This window comes from Xiphophorus hellerii, chromosome 10 (genome assembly GCF_003331165.1).
Source record: "Xiphophorus hellerii strain 12219 chromosome 10, Xiphophorus_hellerii-4.1, whole genome shotgun sequence".
NCBI classification, from domain to species: Eukaryota; Metazoa; Chordata; class Actinopteri; order Cyprinodontiformes; family Poeciliidae; genus Xiphophorus; species Xiphophorus hellerii.
The window spans coordinates 15,970,578-15,988,221 of record NC_045681.1 but is presented as its reverse complement, the minus strand read 5'-3'; the positions used below and the strand labels follow the sequence as shown (position 1 = coordinate 15,988,221).

Here is a 17,644-nt window from a genome sequence, read left to right as displayed (position 1 = left end):
AGACAGCTCTACCACAATAGAAACTCATGGAACTTAAGTAAAAGAGGATATCGACACATTTCTGTACCTCCAGTCTTTAGCTAGACATTTATGTACATAAAAGTGAACTAAGGGGCACTCACGCCTGAACGTTTAAAATTATTTTAAATGCAACAACATGCAAAACTCAAACCCAGTTTGTTCATTCAGGACATCTGAGAACTGCATCCAACTGCTCACGACTCGACCAGACCTGACTTTAATGATCGTTTTCATCGGGATGCAGACAAGGCCAACTCACTTGGAATTAAAACCATCTGAATCGAGTTTGTAAAAACTCACTGCCATGTTCATAAAAAAGTTCTGTCACTTACATCACTTCATTTACCTTCGTGAGCCCCCCTCTGATCTACAACACCAAGTTCCTACAGGTATTAGCTCTGAGATATGGACAGAACCAGCTCACTTCCATCTGAAATCAAAATTTACACCAAAAAACCACCACAATGTCCACTCACAATGGAGGCAGCTGATGGCATAACACCAGTGTTTGAAACTCTTGGTCTTTTACACAAAATATTCTGCCAGCACACAGAATGAGGATTTGTTCAATCAAAATTAAGCCTTTCACTCATGTTCCTGTATGTATCTGACGGTACTATTGTTCTTTGGACCAACACTGATATTGTATAACACAGACAATCCTCGGTTTATAACAATGGATTTACTTTTCAACAACTATAAACTGTCCTTTTGTGTGAACAGTTTGCTGTGGAGACTATTGCTCCCTACTTGATGAAGGGTTAGAACATTGATAGAAGTAAACACAAAACACATTAATTGTTGATTATTTTTATTGCAAGAAACTTCAATTTCAGCAGATTTCTTTGTCTCGCATGGTCTGCTGGACCAGATGTTGGTCAACAGTTGAGAGGAAACTGTTGGAGACGTTGATCAGAAAGCTCTGCAGCTTCTTTTTGTTAAAGATGTTAGAAATTTTAAGTGCAAAAAACTTGTTTAGTTTCAAGCAGTATGATGAAATTTAAAGTGACACCTAAAAACACAGAGAATAAGCGTGTTATTTTTAAAGATGTGATGTTCGTAAAAAGATGTATGCAGTAGTAAAAGGGTCAAGTTACACTGCAAGAGTAAAATCTGTTTAATTTAGTCGTAGTTTTTAGGTCAACCTGGTTATTCTGCAGAATAAGTTTTTCTTCTCTGTTTAGAGCTTCATAGAGAAACTCTGGGAGTCCTCCAATAAACGCTGCTCATAGCTTTATGACCATTTCCAAACTTCACTACATTGATAGAAATAATGTGTGGGGTTCCCTTCCCTTTCCACAGGATGATTTCAAAACATCTGACCGAGTCTCTTGAAATTAGTGGATGGAGGAACCACACAGCAACAGGTAAGGGAGGAGGGAGTGCGTGGTGCCCCATGACCTGCAGTGTCAACTTGACAATGATCAGTGAAACATGCTGGGAACAAAAACTGCACGGAAAAAGATCAGAGATGGGTTAAAATAGTGGTAGAATAATCAGAAAACACAGATTTATTGACTCATTAGTTACAGCCCTCGTGGGCACCCATGTGACGCTTCAGATCTCCATCTCGTGAAAACGCTTTACTGCAAACTCCACACACAAACGGCTTCTCTCCCGAATGGATCCTCATATGATTTTCAAGATGATACCTTTTATAAAACCTGCTTTTACAGACATCACAACCAAACGGTCTCCCTTCTGTGTGAAGCCTCACATGTCGTTTTAACTGGTCCTCCTTCATAAAACGTTTGCCACAGTCGTTACAGCTAAACGATGTCGTGTGAAAACCCATGTGGTTTTTCAAGTGATTCTGTTGTGAAAATCCTTTGCTGCAAACACTGCAGACGAACGGTTTCTCTCCCGTGTGAACTCGCATGTGACTCTTTAGAAGATCCTGTCGTGAAAATCCTTTGTTACAAAAACTACAAATGAACGGTTTCTCTCCCGTGTGAACTCGCATGTGACTCTTCAGGTGAATTTGTTGTGAAAATCCTTTACTGCAAAAACTACAACTAAACGGTTTCTCTCCGGTGTGAACACGCATGTGACTCTTTAGATGATCTTGTCTTGAAAACGCTTTGCTACAAACACTGCAGATAAACTGTCTCTCTGTGGGGTGGATCCTCATGTGGTTTTTAAGAGTTTCACGTCTTTGAAACCTCGTGCCACAAACATCACAGGCAAATATTCTCTCTCCAGTTGGAAATTGCGTATGTGTCTGATGGTAACCCTTTTCTTTAAATTCTTTACCACAAAGATCAGAGCCATGTTCTCTGTTTCCAGTGTGAGTCATTGTGTGTAATTTAACAGCAGTCTCATTATTTAATGTTTTTCTATAAATACTGTCAAAAGCCCCATAAGGTTCTGGTCCTCCACCATCCTCTCCATCAGGTTCTGTTTCTATATGTTCAGCTGAACTGCTGGTTAAAGTTTCAGCTTCTCTGTTGTCTTCAGCTTTAATTTGCTGAAGCGCTGATAACCGAAGTTTCTCTTCATCTTCATTCTTCACAGTAAGCTGCTCTTCCTCCTGACTGATCCACAGTTCCTTCTCTTCCTTCTTTATCTTGATAAGCTCTGAGTCCTTCTGGTCCGAACTGGTTCTCGACAGAACAGGAACTTCTTCTTTAATCACCAACATCTGTTTGTCCTCTGCAAGAGACACAACAACAAGCTACATTACAGATCCTACAAGTGAAACGGCTTCATAAATCGCTGCTACTGCTTAATGCCGGAGGAGCCAAAATGTTTATTCGGTCTGGCTCTTTTACTTTTCCACCAAAGTCAAAATTACAGACTAAATAAAAACTTTTATTCAAGTTAAATGTAGAAAACAGTTTCTTCTGTCAGCTGCCTAAGCAGCACAAGCAATAACACAAGAAGAGGTGAATTAAAGTTGTGTTGGAGTTTAATTTAGTTGATGACCACGAGGCCTTTCTACTGGCTGTGGGTGTTAGATGGAAAGAAGGAAGAAGAACAAGGAAGGACTGTTTGAAGGAAATATGAAAGGATATGAGGAAGGAATAAAAAAATGAAAAAAGGAAGGAAGGAAAGAGTGAAGAACACAACAAAGGATGAAAAAATACATAAGGAAGGAAAAAATGGTGGTCCCAACAAAGAAAGAAAAGCAGGGAGAAGAAAGCACAAGGAAGGGAAACACTCAAGGAAGTAAAGAAGGAAGAAACAAGAACAAAAAAGAAAGAGACATGTGGTGGAAGAAGAGTGGAAATAAAAACAGAGAAAAGGACATTAGGAAAGAAGTTAGGACACAACATTTGGATAACAGGATTGGAAATAAAGTTTTGTAATATCTTACAGCAATCCATTTTCTTTTTTCCATTTTATTCAGACCTTGAGAATAGTTTCCACACTTTTCCAGATTGCTTAGGCCTTTAGATAAACATCCAATTAAAATCTGAGAAGGGTCTCACCATCCGAACACAGTTTTCCCAAGATCTCCTTCCATCCCGCTTGAAGTCCTGCTGGACTTTGTTGCATCTGTTCAGCTGAGCGGCTGCTTGGAGCCTCTGTCTCCATGTTGTCTTCAGTTTTAATGTGATGAAGATCTGATAACTGAGGTTTCTCTTGATCATCTTCAATCTTCACAGTAACAACAGTGAAGGGGAACCTGTTGTCCACTGTCTCTTCCTCCTCCTCGTTGATCAGCTCTCCATCAGCATTAGGGCAGAGTTCTTCCTCTTCTTTCTTTATCTCTAGGTTTTCTTCAGGAGCCGTTTCTTTTATCACCAACTGCTGCTCCTCATCTGCAAGGAACAAATGGACGCCACGGTTGAGTGAGTGAGGTCGCCAGTTCATCGCAGGGCAACACATAGATACACTCTTAGGGCAATTCAGAGAGATAATTATCTTATCTGGTTAAAAAAAGTCTGACATTTTGTAATTTTAAAGCGTTTTTTGGCCTTTGTTAGCAGACAAAAGTGGGAGTAAGAGATGCAGCAAGAGTCAGGAGTGGAATCACAAATGCCCATGCAGAGGACTACTCACACACTGCTTAAGAAAAGGATCTAAATAAATAAATTGTGTCAATGGATGTCTTTGAGTCTAATATACTTACCAACCTAAGTTTTGCCTGTTTTTCTTTTTTTTTTCTTTCTGTTTTTCAAAATATAAAACGACTTATTTCTTAACGGACCTTAGCATGTATAAATGTGCACAACAACTTGTAAGTATCTTAGTTTTTCACAATTATTATTGATCTCACACTGTCGTAATATGCAGCTCTGCTCCAAATAACGGAGAAAGAATATTCCACCTTCAATGTTTCTCATTCTGGCTAATTATTCTACAAATTTTGACATGTTTACCCCAGGAACCGGGAGCTAGTGTACAGTATTAACTGGACAGGATAAACGTAATTAACCCTGGTGATGCGCCCTGTGACGCCCACCGTGTACCTGGGAGACAGACAGAAGGAGCGCAGTGCGCAGCCGCAGTGTCTCCAGTTGGTCTTCTTTCAATGTTGTTTTATACAACTGGGCTGCCTGCTGTTAACAACGCATTCCTGGTTATTCACTCTGTAAACTGCCATGTGTACAGATTGTAATAATGTGTTATAACCTAGAAATTGTTTATTTCTGCTACTTTCGTAGCGTTTTGATATGCTCAGCAGCCATTCTGAATCTGGATTTACCGGAGAGGACGCACATTTTCCCGGTCTGAATTCGGACTCTAGTGAGATTTGATTTCCCCAAACCAGTACAAATGAATAACAACCCACCTTTAGCTAAAATCATGTTGTCCTCAGTTCTTACCAGTTGTTTGGTTTGCGCCAGCATCCTGCTGGACGTCGAGCTGTTTCATCTGCAGTTTATCCTCTAAAGGCAGACTTTCAAAGTCGATGTGATGAACATGATCCACTTTCTTCATGTTGTCTGCGCTCTGTGACATGAACCAGACTGACAATTATCAGACTAGATCCATAAATATGGAAAGCAAAGCCTTTACGTATTTTTTTAATTATTATTTTTGAGCTGGCATCTGCACGGACAGCAGTCAGTAACTGCCGCTCTGCTGCCCTCTGCTGGGCATTATTCGCTGCTGCAGCAGGCAGTTTACAACCCTGCTGGTAAATATGGCAACGCTGCAATTAGACCAGGGATTTTCCACCTTTACAGTTCAAACACTTAATGCAGCTAAAAAAAAAACTTGTTTAGAGAAAATTTCTAAATGCCTAACCTTTTGAAAAAATGGCAAATTTTCAAAGAATATCGACTGTGGGAAATTTGTAATTTTTAAAGCGCAAACTAATCTTTTAAGCTTTTAAAATAAAGCAACTTGAAGGGGCAATGTTTTTGAGTCTTTATTTATGTTAGGCCTTCTTGAAGATAAATAGTTGGTTTTTTTGGCTTTTCCATATAACAGTATAAAAGCTATCTAACAAATATAACAAAAACATGCTTTTACATTACAAACATGAGCATGTTAGTATTTAGCAAAACTACAGAATCTAAAACCTGATAAAAAAGACTATCGCTGAAACATTTGTGTATCATATGTGGTTTGTAGCTATTTATATCATTACAACATAGACACTGTCAGGTTAAGAGACTATTTTTAGTATAACAACTACAATAGGAATGAATGTACACACTGAACAACATTAGCACAGCATGAACATTAAACAGTTTACGTAACATTGTCTTCCTGTTTTAGCAAGGCGCCTCATGTAGGCAATACCAATGAGTTGATTATATTGGAAAACTTACTATCTACGAAGTTACGCTGATTTCACGCTGTACAAAATAGACACCTCTAACTAGCAGCATTTAATAAGCAGTTTCTATTGACTGTGGGCTCTCATTGTGTGTCTCTTCAGACTATCATGGCGTGTAAATCTCACACTACAAACACTGCAGCTGAAAGGTTTTTCTCCTAAGTGGGTACTCATGTGTGCTGTAAGATGCACCTTTCTGATATATTTTTTCCCACATTCCTTACAGGCAAACTTTCTGTTTTCAGTGTCTTGTTTCCAGTCTCTTGTATGAACTGACACATGATACTTCAGTTCAGAATTTCGATAAAATCTTTTGTCACACCTGTCACACGCAAATGGTTTCTCACCTGTGTGGCGTCTAATGTGTCTCGTCAAAGCTCCCCGATGAGCAAATCTGGCTCCACAGTAACGGCAGAAAAATGGTTTCACTCCTGTGTGGGTTACCGCGTGTTTCTGAAGATCTGCTTTAAGCCTGAAATGTTTGTCACAACCGCTGCAAGCGAAAGGTTTTTCTCCTTTATGAATCATCATGTGGTTCCTCAGCGTTCCCCTTTGTGTAAATCTTTTGCCACATTCCTCACACTGAAAAGGCTTCTCCCCTGTGTGGCATGTCATGTGACCTTTAAGATTTTGCAGCTTGGTAAATGTTTTACCACATTCATCACAAGTAAAAGGTTTTTCTCCAGTGTGGATTCTTAAGTGAAGTTTAAGAATATGAGAATGCCTAAACGCTTTACCGCATACATCACAACTAAATGGTTTCTCTCCAGTGTGGAGCCTCATATGACATTTAAGATAATATTGATCCTTAAACATTTTTCCACAAACAACACAAGCGACTGATTTCTTCCCAGTTTTGGCTATTGATCGTTTCATATCAGCCAAACAGGTGGAAGCCTTTTCTCCTGAATGACATGACAGATGCTTCAGGAATGACTGCTGGTACACAAACTGTTTACCACAGTCCGGGCAGCTGAAGGGTTTCACAACATTTCTACGTCCAGAACTGCTGTTTACGTCTGACTTAAGTGTCCTGATTTCCCACCTGCCTTTACTGCAGCCTTTATTTTTAGATCCAGAATCTGGTAGATTGTCATCACAACTGTCTCCACTCACTCCTGACCACCACTTCCTACTGACTTCAGTCTCTGAAGAGCCTGAGGGACTGGACTGTAAACAAGCATGTGGATCTGAATTCCTGTCTGGCTGTGGTCCTCCACCCTCCTCTCCATCAGATTCTGTTTCCGTCTGTTCAGTTGAGCTGCTGGTTGAAGCTTCAGCATCTCTGCTGTCTTCACTTTTGATGAGATGAATCTCTGATGACTGAGGTTTCTCTTCATCTTCACTCATCAAAGCAAGCTCCTCTTCATCCTGACTGATCCACAGTTCCTCTTGTGTTGTCTTCTGGAGAGGTTCTGTGTCTTGTTGGTCTAAACTGGACTTTCGCGGATCAGGAACTTCTACTTTGATTACCAACAGTTGCTGCTCATCTGCAAGAGAAACAGAAAAGTCATGTTTCAATGAGACTTTTGTAATTATACAGATCCAGATAACAATAAAATATCATGACCCTTTGAGCCTGCAATTTAGGCATGACCTTTGCCCCTCCTTCAGCTGTCTACAAGGCAATTTGTATATTTATTAATATTTATATCTTACTATTAGTGTATTAGTTTTACATTTGATGCTACAACAAATGCATTTCCCAGGTTGGAATTATTCAATGACATCCCTCCTTCCATCTTTATGATGAGAGAAATTCATACAAATGGAGCAGAATCTGATAATTACCATGTTTCATCTGGACCTCCTGCTGTTCAGTCCCATATCCTGTTGGTTCTGGGTTTTCGTCTCGTTTTGCTCCTCCACTGTCCTCTCCATCAGGTCCTGTTTCCGTTTGTTTAGCTGGGCTGCTTGTTGGAGCTTCAGTCTCTTTACTGTCTTCAGTTTGGTCGTGGCAGAGCTCTGATATCTTAAGGGTCTCATCGTCTACAATCTTCACAGTGAGCTGCTCTCCATCTTCACTGACCCACAATCCCTCCTCTTCCTTTTTTAAATGGTGGAGTTCTGGGTTCTGCTGGTCCAAACTGGAGCTCTGCAGACCAAAAACCTCTTTTTTGATCACCAAAAGATGCTGCTTATCTGCAGGAGACACATGGACATCACGGTTAACTCCACAGAAATCCATGTGTTTGTCCACACAGGGCCTGACTGTAAACAGATTAAAACTGGTTGGTGATGAGATTTACACAAAATATTAGGATGGACAAAAGAGGGAAAAAACCCAGATCTACAGAAAAGAGACAGTAATAGAGATTTCAGTCTCCTCCATTACTGTGCTGTTAATTCAATACTTTATTCTTGACATTTTAAAATATCTTTTAAAATGCTGTGATGTATGAAAGTCTAAAAGCGGTTGCATGTTTAAAGAAGTATGTGTGAGATACAAATATTGATCTTGACAACATATTTAGCCATCATCATGATTTTAACCGACTAGTCATGGCAGCACTGTTGACCTTCTGTCTTTTGTTCGGTTTGTTTCTTTATACTTGCAACTTGTCTTGTTTGCTGCGTGAATCACATACCGCCTGTTGTTCCATTAATTTAATAAAGTAAAATGTCCAAAAGGAAGAAAATATTATTCCGCTACTGCAAGGCAAGCAAACCCACCACACAGAGGAGTATTCTCCTCCTTTGTGCAAACATACATAAAGGTACATTCCCTGCTTTAACCCTTGTTGCCTTAATCTTCTTTTGTCATCTTTGTCTTGCTGTGCAGGTCACAGTCTGCCCTATTTGCTTGATGAAGCAGATGTGGCCTGTTGTACCATTAATTCAACAGGCAGAGTAAACCTGCCACCAACACTCCAAGGCAACCAGATCTACAATACTGTTACACAAAGCTGCACAGACAGAGCAAATAAAACAATCAAGACATACTATTTGACCAATTCTGTAAGCTTTCTTTCTTACCCTATATTATATGTATATTTTGTTTAATACACCAGAGCTTTAGCAACATAATACATATAATTACAAATTTTTTTATTTTATTTTTGTTTCCCTGGAGAATCTCCAAAATTCTGTAGCCAAAATAATGTTTCCCCTTCCAATATGGCGGATTTGTTGACGTTTCTCTAAAGCGGATAATGGATTACCGATCAGAAACCAGAACAAACCACCCTCGCTTTGTTAAATTTTATCCCAACAGAGCTTCTTCTTACCAGTTGTTCGGATTTTCCCAGTTTCTTGCGGCTGATGGACACCGAGCTGCTTCACCTGTAGTTTGTCCTCTAAACGCAGAATATTCCGATGAGCATAATCCACTTTCTCCATGGTGTCTGCTCTTTGTATAACACAGTGGAGACTCATAAACCAGAACCATACGGCCACACCGCAGCTGTGCACGTTTCTGTTCGACTGATTCCACTTAAGTCTCAAACGAATGAGCCTCCGCGTCTTTTGTTTATGTCTCTTATCATATTTCAATCAGGCATCTGCTCAGGCATGCTTTATTTTGCCCCCTGTTTCACTGCTGCCATCAACTGGAGTGAATTAATTCCTGTAACATCCAGTCAAGTTTTGTCCACTTTAGCTTCAATTTTCAGATATTAGACTAGTTTTATTGTAAGACCAAAACAAAATGAGAAGTTAAGGTAATTGTGGTTCATTAATAATCAAACTCTTTAAGGTAGTAAAGAATGCATGGTTGTTTTTTTTGTTTTTTTTAACTTTGTCACTTTTTGTGATATATTTCGTGGGGATTTTGTATTTTGTGAGACAGACCAACACAAAGTTCTGCTTAGTTATGGAGTAAAAAGAAAGTAGCCACGATTTTAGCAAATCATGACATATTTGTATATAGAACCACATTTTCACGTTGAAGGATCTTGTTTACCTATCCTTCTTTGCAAAATAAATCAAAAAATAAATTCAAAAAATGTATTCATCAGTAAAATATATTTTTTTACTCTTTTTACATTTCCTCATGTAAATACAAATAAACTTGCTAACAGCTCGACTTTCGGCATTAAAAAGGCTTTATGATAAATATATCGATATTACAGGTGTTGTAAGCAGAAATGACTACTTAAGTCTGTTATTTTATGTTTAATAAAATTTAATTTAACTCCATTGTTTCGTATTCTCATCGTTTTTCTTATTTTCTGGCCTTATTTGTAAGTACCTGAATACAGATTGACGCAACCCTCGACAGTTGTGGAAAATGGTTCTTGGGACAGGGTGTCCGTGTAGATGCCTGTTTAAAACTCTGTCGTTACGTCAGCAATCGTTCCTAAACAGACAGTCGGGTTTTTTTTTAAAGACCTAGTTGCAGTTTTTCCGAGCGCATCCGCCTCTTAAAATACTCCAGCGGAACCTCGCATGGAGCCTAACAGAAATGCTCCCGGCTGCAGTGTGAGCTGATCGGCCTGGCTCATTTTAGACACGGCTGCAGCCATGCAGGAAGTGGATCATGTCCATCAGAGCAGCGCCGAAAGTCTGGCTGCAGAGGACAAAGTCCAGATGAAAGAGCTCGGCGTCCATCAGGATGTTGGTAGAAACCAAACAGCTGGTAAGAAAAGACTCATTTATCGCTGTTAGCTAGCTGTAGCTCTGTTGCGGAGGAAAACGGGGCTTCCTTTGTTTATGTTGATTTAAATCGGGTTATTTACCTCATTGCCACGATGGTCATTTAGCTCCGCATCATTTAGTCTCGTTAAAAATGAGCCAAACTGCAGGGAGCAGAAACAAAACACAGGAAACACTACCGGAAGTCAGAAATATTGGTTAACATTCAACACCAATACCCCACCCAGATTAGATTTATAGTCTCCGTGTTTAATTGTAAACAATCCGGCTTTCAAATGAACAATGAGCAGTGATTCATTCAGGCTCCCCAACAAACATAGTAACTAACAAATACGTAACATTTTCAAATGTTTTTAATGTGAGCGATAATTAAAGTGGCTCAATATCAAAATCATGTGTTAGAAATTAAAAAGTCTAAAAATAAATTATAACTTTTAAAAAGAACAAATTGTGAGGAATTTTCTGCCTTTTCACTGGTCATAATGTTTTTCACCTGTAATGGTATTTTTTATGATGTGGACTAATTTTATTAAATAAAGATGAGTATTGTGTAATAGTCGGGTCATATTTACTGTGGAATGTATTTATCATGATTATAAACATTGCAATTCTGAAATAAAGATAGAAATTTATTATGTGAGCACATGTAATAAATGTGCTCACATAATAAACATTTATTTTGCTACAGCTGAAACCACATGTTTACGTTTATAACTTTTTTTTCTCCGTCACATTAAATCAAGCTTTTCTTGTTTCATATAAGTTAGGATTAATGAAATGTAGATTTAAGAACCATTTTTATTAATTTATCCAGCTAACATTTGGATACATTCAGCTCACAAAAAGATGGTGAGCTTTTTACTACACTAAGAATCCCTTCTGTTTAGTATATTTAATAGTTTTCTTCAACAATACAATTCAAACCTGAACCTTCAGTATTTTCTGGCTTAATTCTGTTTGCATTCAGCGAGAGAAAATTCTGTTTGTAAGATTCTGTAAATGTGCAGGATTGTTTCCCTCGCTTGCATAAGTGAAAAAAAAAGAAAACACCTTTTTAGTATTAAACATTAAGCTGTTTTGGCTTTTCAGATTTCTGCCTTAAATCTTGATGTCCTCCATGTTTTTCTCTCCATTAAAAGCAGACCGGGCCCAAAGCTTTGGTATTTCCTGCGTGTGCTTTCTGTCGTCTCGCAGCCTCCAGCCGGCTGCAGCAGATGGCCCGTTCACGCTGAGCCTGGCTCTACTGGAGGTTTCTCGCTGCTAACAGGGAGTGATTCCTTTTCATTGCTGCCACATGCTTGCTCGGGATGAGTTAGGATTGCAGAGCTGATGCAATCAGCTTGTTGAGACAACTCTCTAAAAAATAAAAAGTTATCTGTTTTACAATATCCCGATAGATTGCATAAAGTCATTGACTTAGCAGTAATCCCTGATTGTGTGGCAACAATAAGGAGGAACTTCTCCCTTTTTAAAGAAACATCAGCAGAGTCGGTTTCAGTATGAAGAGAGCATCTGCAGCATCTGACTGGGGCTTGTGAGACAAATGCCCTTTCAGGTCATAGACTTATGACAAACAATGTTTTATCCATTCACTCTGCACACCAGAACTGACATGATAGAACAGAAAAAGGGCGCCTACGTTGTGGACCGGAACCAGCCTTTTGGTTCACCTGATTTCCTGCTGGCTCATTACAAATAGTAGTGGTTGTAGGTTAAAGGTCACTGAAGTTGTTTGTATGACAAAGAAACACTAAAATCTAGCAGGACTGTGTCATGGGAATGTTCCCGTTTATGTCTGTTTTGTTTTTATTGTCTTGTGTTTTATGTTCACATAAGAAAAAAGAGGACGAATTTGTATTGTTGACGTTTCGATTCTCATGTCTGATCCCTCAATAAAACTGACGATAAAATCGAGCAGGACTATTACACGAAATCAAACAACTATAACAAAGTGTACTTTTCCAAGGGCATCCTTCCAACTGATTTATCCACAAACTTAATTTCTGCTTCCTGCAGATGATCCGCAGCTGTTGGTGATTAAAGAAGAGGGTCCCTTTGAGTGGAGCTCCAGTGAGGACGAGCAGGACCCAGAGCTGTTCCACATAAAGGAGGAAAATGAGGAATCCTGGACCAATCAGGAGGGACAGCAGCTTTATGGAGAGGAGGATCTTGCCAGTTTCCCGTTAAATGTTATTGTGAAGAGTGAAGAGGAAGAGGAATATCAGTCTTCACAGCTGTATCTCAGGAAAACTGAACATAACAGAGAATCAAAACCTCTGTGTTCCGTTCACTTTATAAAAACAGAACCCGATGAGGGGCCAGAATCGACGATAAAGCCGGGACTAAGCAACTACTTTAAGATAAAAACTGCTGGAAAAGCTTCAGACTCTTCAGAGACTGAAGTCAGTGATGAGGACAATCACTGGCAGGAACCGCTACCAGATTTTGGAGCAGAAATTAAGCACAAAGAGAGCAGAACACCCGATTCGGGCGACACAGCCAAGGCCCTTTACAGCTGCTTCGAGTGTGATAAACAATATTTCTACAAACAGTCCCTCCATAGACACATGAAGTGTCATTCCTCCAGCTCGGGTAGCACAAACCACTGCAGTGGGCAGGAAAACGCAGATTCAGATCCAACAGTCAGGAAGAAAGAGAGAGTGTTCATTTGTGACGTCTGTGGGCATGAATTTAACCAGAGGACTAATCTTACTACGCACAAGAGAGTCCACACAGGAGAGAAACCATTCAGGTGTGATGTTTGTGGCAAAAGATTTAACCAGCGAGGGAATCTGCGCAACCACAAGCGAATCCACACCGGAGAGAGGCCGTTCATATGCGACTTCTGTGGCGAGAGGTTCAGGAATCAGGGGATCCTGCAGGCGCACATGAGGGTTCACACCGGAGAGAAACCTTTCGTTTGCGGTGTCTGTGGCAGAAAATTTTCTCGCAAGACGCATTTCGAGACTCATATGAGAGTCCACACAGGAGAGAGGCCGTTCAGCTGTGAAATCTGTGGCAAAGATTTTCGTCACAAGATGCATTACCAGGAGCACATCCGGGTCCACACTGGAGAGCTGCCGTTTCCCTGTGAGGTTTGTGGGAAGAAATTTCGACTTCAGTGCAATTTAAAGAGACACCTGCGAGTCCACACAGGAGAAAAGCCCTTCAGCTGTGACGAGTGCGGGAAGACGTTCAGTTGCAAGTCACATCTTAAGCGACACACCAAGGTCCACACGGGAGTGCGGCCCTTCTCCTGCGAGATTTGCGGGGACACGTTTGCCGAGCCGGGAGCCGTGAAGAGCCACATCCTGGTCCACACGGGAGAGAAGCCGTTCGAGTGCGACGTTTGCGGGAAAACGTTTAGGCAAAAGAGCACACTCACAAGACACAAAGTTGTTCACACGGGAGAGAAACCGCACTCCTGTACTCTGTGTGGCGCCAGGTTCACACAGCAGTGTAATTTAAAGACACACATGAGGCTCCACACAAGATAAAGCTGATTCTTTTCTTAAGGAATGTGTTTATACTGTATGAGGTACAGTATAAACTGTATACTGTACCTCATACAGTATGAGGTACAGTCCTGACCAGAGCTGTATGTTTACATTGCTAATAATAATAAATATTACAATGTCTTGATTAATTTCAGTGTTTCCAGTCATCTGGAAACTCTCCTGCCCTACGTCGTCCGCCAAATCTAACAGCTGCTCACTAAATTCACTGATCCATTCAACCCAATTAGCATTTTCCTACATCCTCCTTTAGTCTTGGTACAAGTTGAGACCAAAGGGAAGAAATCAATAATGTACAAAGTAGGAATTACAAAGTTAGCAAGGAAAACCTCTGAACAGGAGCAACATTTGCATTGAAATAAGTGACAAATTGTGTATTCAAGACTTCATAATCTGGTTAATTTAACATATTAGCAGAACTTGCCTTGGAGGAATGCTTATTGTGAAAAACATTTATGTAGAAATAAAAATCAGCTGACTTAATACTGTAAAGAACCTGACTTAATTACTGATTTGTTTCCTGCTCTGCGGTGAAGAACATAAAATGCTGATATTAGTCTTCAGCTAGCAGCTTTTAAATAAAACAAAATGTAATTACGTTAAAATACCCCTGGGCAGGGTTTTGCTTAACAGGGAAGTTACATTTCAACGAAAACTCCTCAAGAGAAATGTCTGTAAATTAAATTGTTGCCGTCTTCCCTTCTGACAAACATAAAAATCTTCTGCAGCAAAAACTATTTACCTGCAATAAAAAAAAAAGGTTGTTGATTCCAACATTATGTACTTTTGTTTGAAAGTGTTACAAAATGTAATAATGGTTTATTCACAGTTTCTATAAATGGCAGTAAACGGATGCATCTCACTGTATTACTGATGGCAAGAAGGAACGATGCTTAAAGCGGGTCACTGAATGTGTGGCTACGTTTCAGAGAATAAAGCTGTAATTAGCCTTCGTGTGAGTGAATATCCAACTGTTGGCCTCCGTTAGAGAAAAGGTTAACATGTTTATCTTTTTACTATTTCTTCCTTAAATAAATCTTTGGTATATTTCTGTGTGCCGGTATAACAGTTTGGTACGTGTTTATGTGATTTTTGTTTTCTGAAAGGTTTAGCAGAAATGTTTGTCACTGGTAAAAATGAAAAAAAAATAAACAAAGGTGTCATTTTTGTTGCATTTAATAAAAGTGTAAAATGACTAAAATTGGTTCTGATTTCATTTTATTTTTTCCAGCCAGCAGCTCAACGTGTTGGAGCAAGAATCCTACTTTCAGTCAATCTTTGGCGTTTTTCAGATTCAGAAAAAAAAAAATGGAGCAAACTGCATCTATGATAGCTTAACCCTAAAAAAGACATCTAACGAACAAAGGTCAGAGTTAAAACATGTATGGAAAACTCAGTGGAAGGAGAAGCAAGCTGAAGACATTCAGATGAACTACTAAAAATAACAAAACAGATTAAAGTTAGACCGACAGGAAATGAGTGAAGATTAAAACTTTTGCACAGTAATGAATGTAAAGATTAATTATTCAGATTTTGTCCTTAGATATTTCTCAGCCATCATAGTTTCATAAATAATAATCAACCTTTGTTTCCATGCAGATGAAGAAAGCTGTTCAAAGACAGAACTAGCAGAGCAACGCCTCACTGTCAGCAGGATTAAAAAATGAATATTTACTTCACACATTCCTTAAACCGTCTCTAGTTGTGATTAATAAACAATGTGTATGTAAAATTGCTGCAGATTCCCATGAATATTGATGTATATCTGCTTGGTTTCTGCATTCAGGCAGGATTTGTGCAGCAGGCAGTGATTGTTGTGGTGCGTTCAGCAGCAGACTGCAGGCGCTGCAGTGCATCTGTGCAGGCAGAGAACCGACTGCTACAACGTCTCTGCAGGCTTCAGCCCGTCAATGTTAGGCTGCTGGCAGGAACTGAAGCTACAGAGTTATAAAACATCATTCTGTGTTCGGCTGAACGAGCTCAGAGGGAAGTTCACCAGCAGATAGACCCATCCCCCAGAGTTCACTCCACCACAGCAGACAGGTGAGACAGAGCGGGTGAAACTGATGTCTCACAAGACAAACTGGAGGCAGAGCAAGTCATGAATGTCGGGATGAAACATCTGGAAGGTCATTTCAACAGTTTTGCTCAGCAGGATTTTCCGTTTTCCCAGGATGAGACCTGCAGTGGAAACAGCCTCAGGAAGGAAAGCCATCTGTCTCCACCGGCAGGGAGGGAGAGAGGAGAGAAACAACAAGACAGGACAGCTTTCAATGGGTCCTAGATGTTAACCAAGCTGTTTTTATTCTGTCGTCTAATCTCTTCACATAATGGTGTAAAGGTTCTTAAAGGATACTATGTAAAACCAGCTTCTTTTTTTTTTTTTAGCTTTAAATCATGTTATTCCCACATCAAAAAACACACCTGGAGTGTTTCTTTGATTCATTCAGCGTCCTCACTCAGCTCCTTCAGACTAGTGGCAGCAGCAATTACCAAGCAAATGATGGAACTGCAAGTCTGTTGAGCTCATTATGCAATAAACATCACAGAACAACGTGAAAGATGTTTATTGCATCGTTCACATGTAGAAAACAGTAGAAAATGGCATAATGAGGAGCATTTTTGCTTTTGTAAGAAACTAAATTAGATTTTTTATTAAATTCATCCAACTTTTTTTAAAATGCAAGTTTCTATGATGGTGTATTAGGACCACTCTAAGAAAATAAATAAAACTTAATTTATTTTCTTAGCGTGAAGTGCTGAAGGCTGAGTGTTGGAAAAAGCAGGAGCTTCTTAAAGAGACAGAGGCCCAATTTGAAGTTGGGGAGTCAAATTTATTTTATGTAAGCCAAGAGTTACTTCCTTGCTATAAAATGGCACTATACATACATGAAACTTCCCCTTTAATACATCCTCAACATGCCAGCACTTTAACTAGAAAATTAATATTTATCTTAATCTAAACTCCTACTGCAGCTTTTTTTCACAGCAAATCTGACCTCCTTGCACTAAGACAAGCGTATATTATTCATGTCCCGTAATAGAATCATTATAAAGCTGAACCCAACACATGGAGTCCAATACGCTCCCAATTACAAATCAGCAAAGACAAATTCACTAGATCATGAGTGAAAGCCTGTCTGAGGAAATCAGCAGGTTGCTGTAAATCTTTAGCTTTGCAGCATCCTTTCCTAATAAGGATGTGACGACAGTGAAGAGGAACAGCGCTCCTTTAACAGCAAGAAACCAACAGAGGAGCAGGAACCGGGCATGAGCAGCCATTTATAGGGCTGAACCAGAACAGGAAGCAGACTCAGAAACAGGGACACCACCCATGAGAAGTTTTTATGGTGGGAAATATATATAAAAAGCCAAGTTAATGGCAACAGTGCTCCTGAATGGCTCCATACATGTTGCTGGGTGAATGTGCCCATTGTGTGAAGCACTTTGAGGGGTCAATGCGATTTGAAAAGCTCAACATGAATCCAGACCATTTACAGCTAAACAGGGGAGCAGCGAACAAGGAGGAATTGATGCGCAGCAACAAAAAAAAAAGCAAACAAAAGAAGAAGACATTCAAGAGGCTTGAAAGGAGCAAGACTTGCATCTTTGATTCTAGTTCTCTGCTGCCACCTAGTGGTGAATGAAATCCCGCGGCTCCTGGAGCTGAACGTCATGACTGAAAAACTGGACGTGGAAACGTAGAACATAAATGTTCAGAGATCTGAAGAACATTAAAGTTTGACAGCATCAGTCTGAGGTCAATTCAGATTCTCATCAG

At 39.7% G+C, this 17,644-nt stretch overlaps 3 protein-coding genes across 4 annotated transcripts; 1 reads left to right on the top strand and 2 right to left on the bottom strand.

Annotated features, from left to right (window-relative positions):
* Nucleotides 1–815: 815 nt before the first annotated feature.
* LOC116727443 (zinc finger protein OZF-like) lies at nucleotides 816–5,257 on the bottom strand. Of its 2 annotated transcripts, none has more exons than XM_032574877.1 (3): nucleotides 4,760–5,257; nucleotides 3,453–3,785; nucleotides 816–2,673 (listed from the first exon to the last, which is right to left on the bottom strand). In XM_032574877.1, exons 1-3 carry the CDS (start codon nucleotides 4,815–4,817, stop codon nucleotides 1,544–1,546), a joined length of 1,521 nt encoding a protein of 506 aa, XP_032430768.1. In that variant the 5' UTR covers nucleotides 4,818–5,257; the 3' UTR covers nucleotides 816–1,543. The 2 variants fall into 2 exon arrangements, with proteins under 2 accessions (XP_032430768.1, XP_032430767.1); XM_032574876.1 differs by having other exon boundaries at nucleotides 4,794–5,066.
* A 278-nt stretch (nucleotides 5,258–5,535) lies between these two features.
* On the bottom strand, nucleotides 5,536–9,227 carry LOC116727434 (oocyte zinc finger protein XlCOF6-like). Its single transcript, XM_032574859.1, has 3 exons — nucleotides 8,983–9,227; nucleotides 7,547–7,897; nucleotides 5,536–7,245 (listed from the first exon to the last, which is right to left on the bottom strand). Exons 1-3 carry the CDS (start codon nucleotides 9,128–9,130, stop codon nucleotides 5,822–5,824), a joined length of 1,923 nt encoding a protein of 640 aa, XP_032430750.1. The 5' UTR covers nucleotides 9,131–9,227; the 3' UTR covers nucleotides 5,536–5,821.
* A 604-nt stretch (nucleotides 9,228–9,831) lies between these two features.
* Nucleotides 9,832–14,738, top strand: LOC116727444 (gastrula zinc finger protein XlCGF57.1-like). Its single transcript, XM_032574878.1, has 2 exons — nucleotides 9,832–10,331; nucleotides 12,365–14,738. Exons 1-2 carry the CDS (start codon nucleotides 10,217–10,219, stop codon nucleotides 13,843–13,845), a joined length of 1,596 nt encoding a protein of 531 aa, XP_032430769.1. The 5' UTR covers nucleotides 9,832–10,216; the 3' UTR covers nucleotides 13,846–14,738.
* Nucleotides 14,739–17,644: the final 2,906 nt, after the last annotated feature.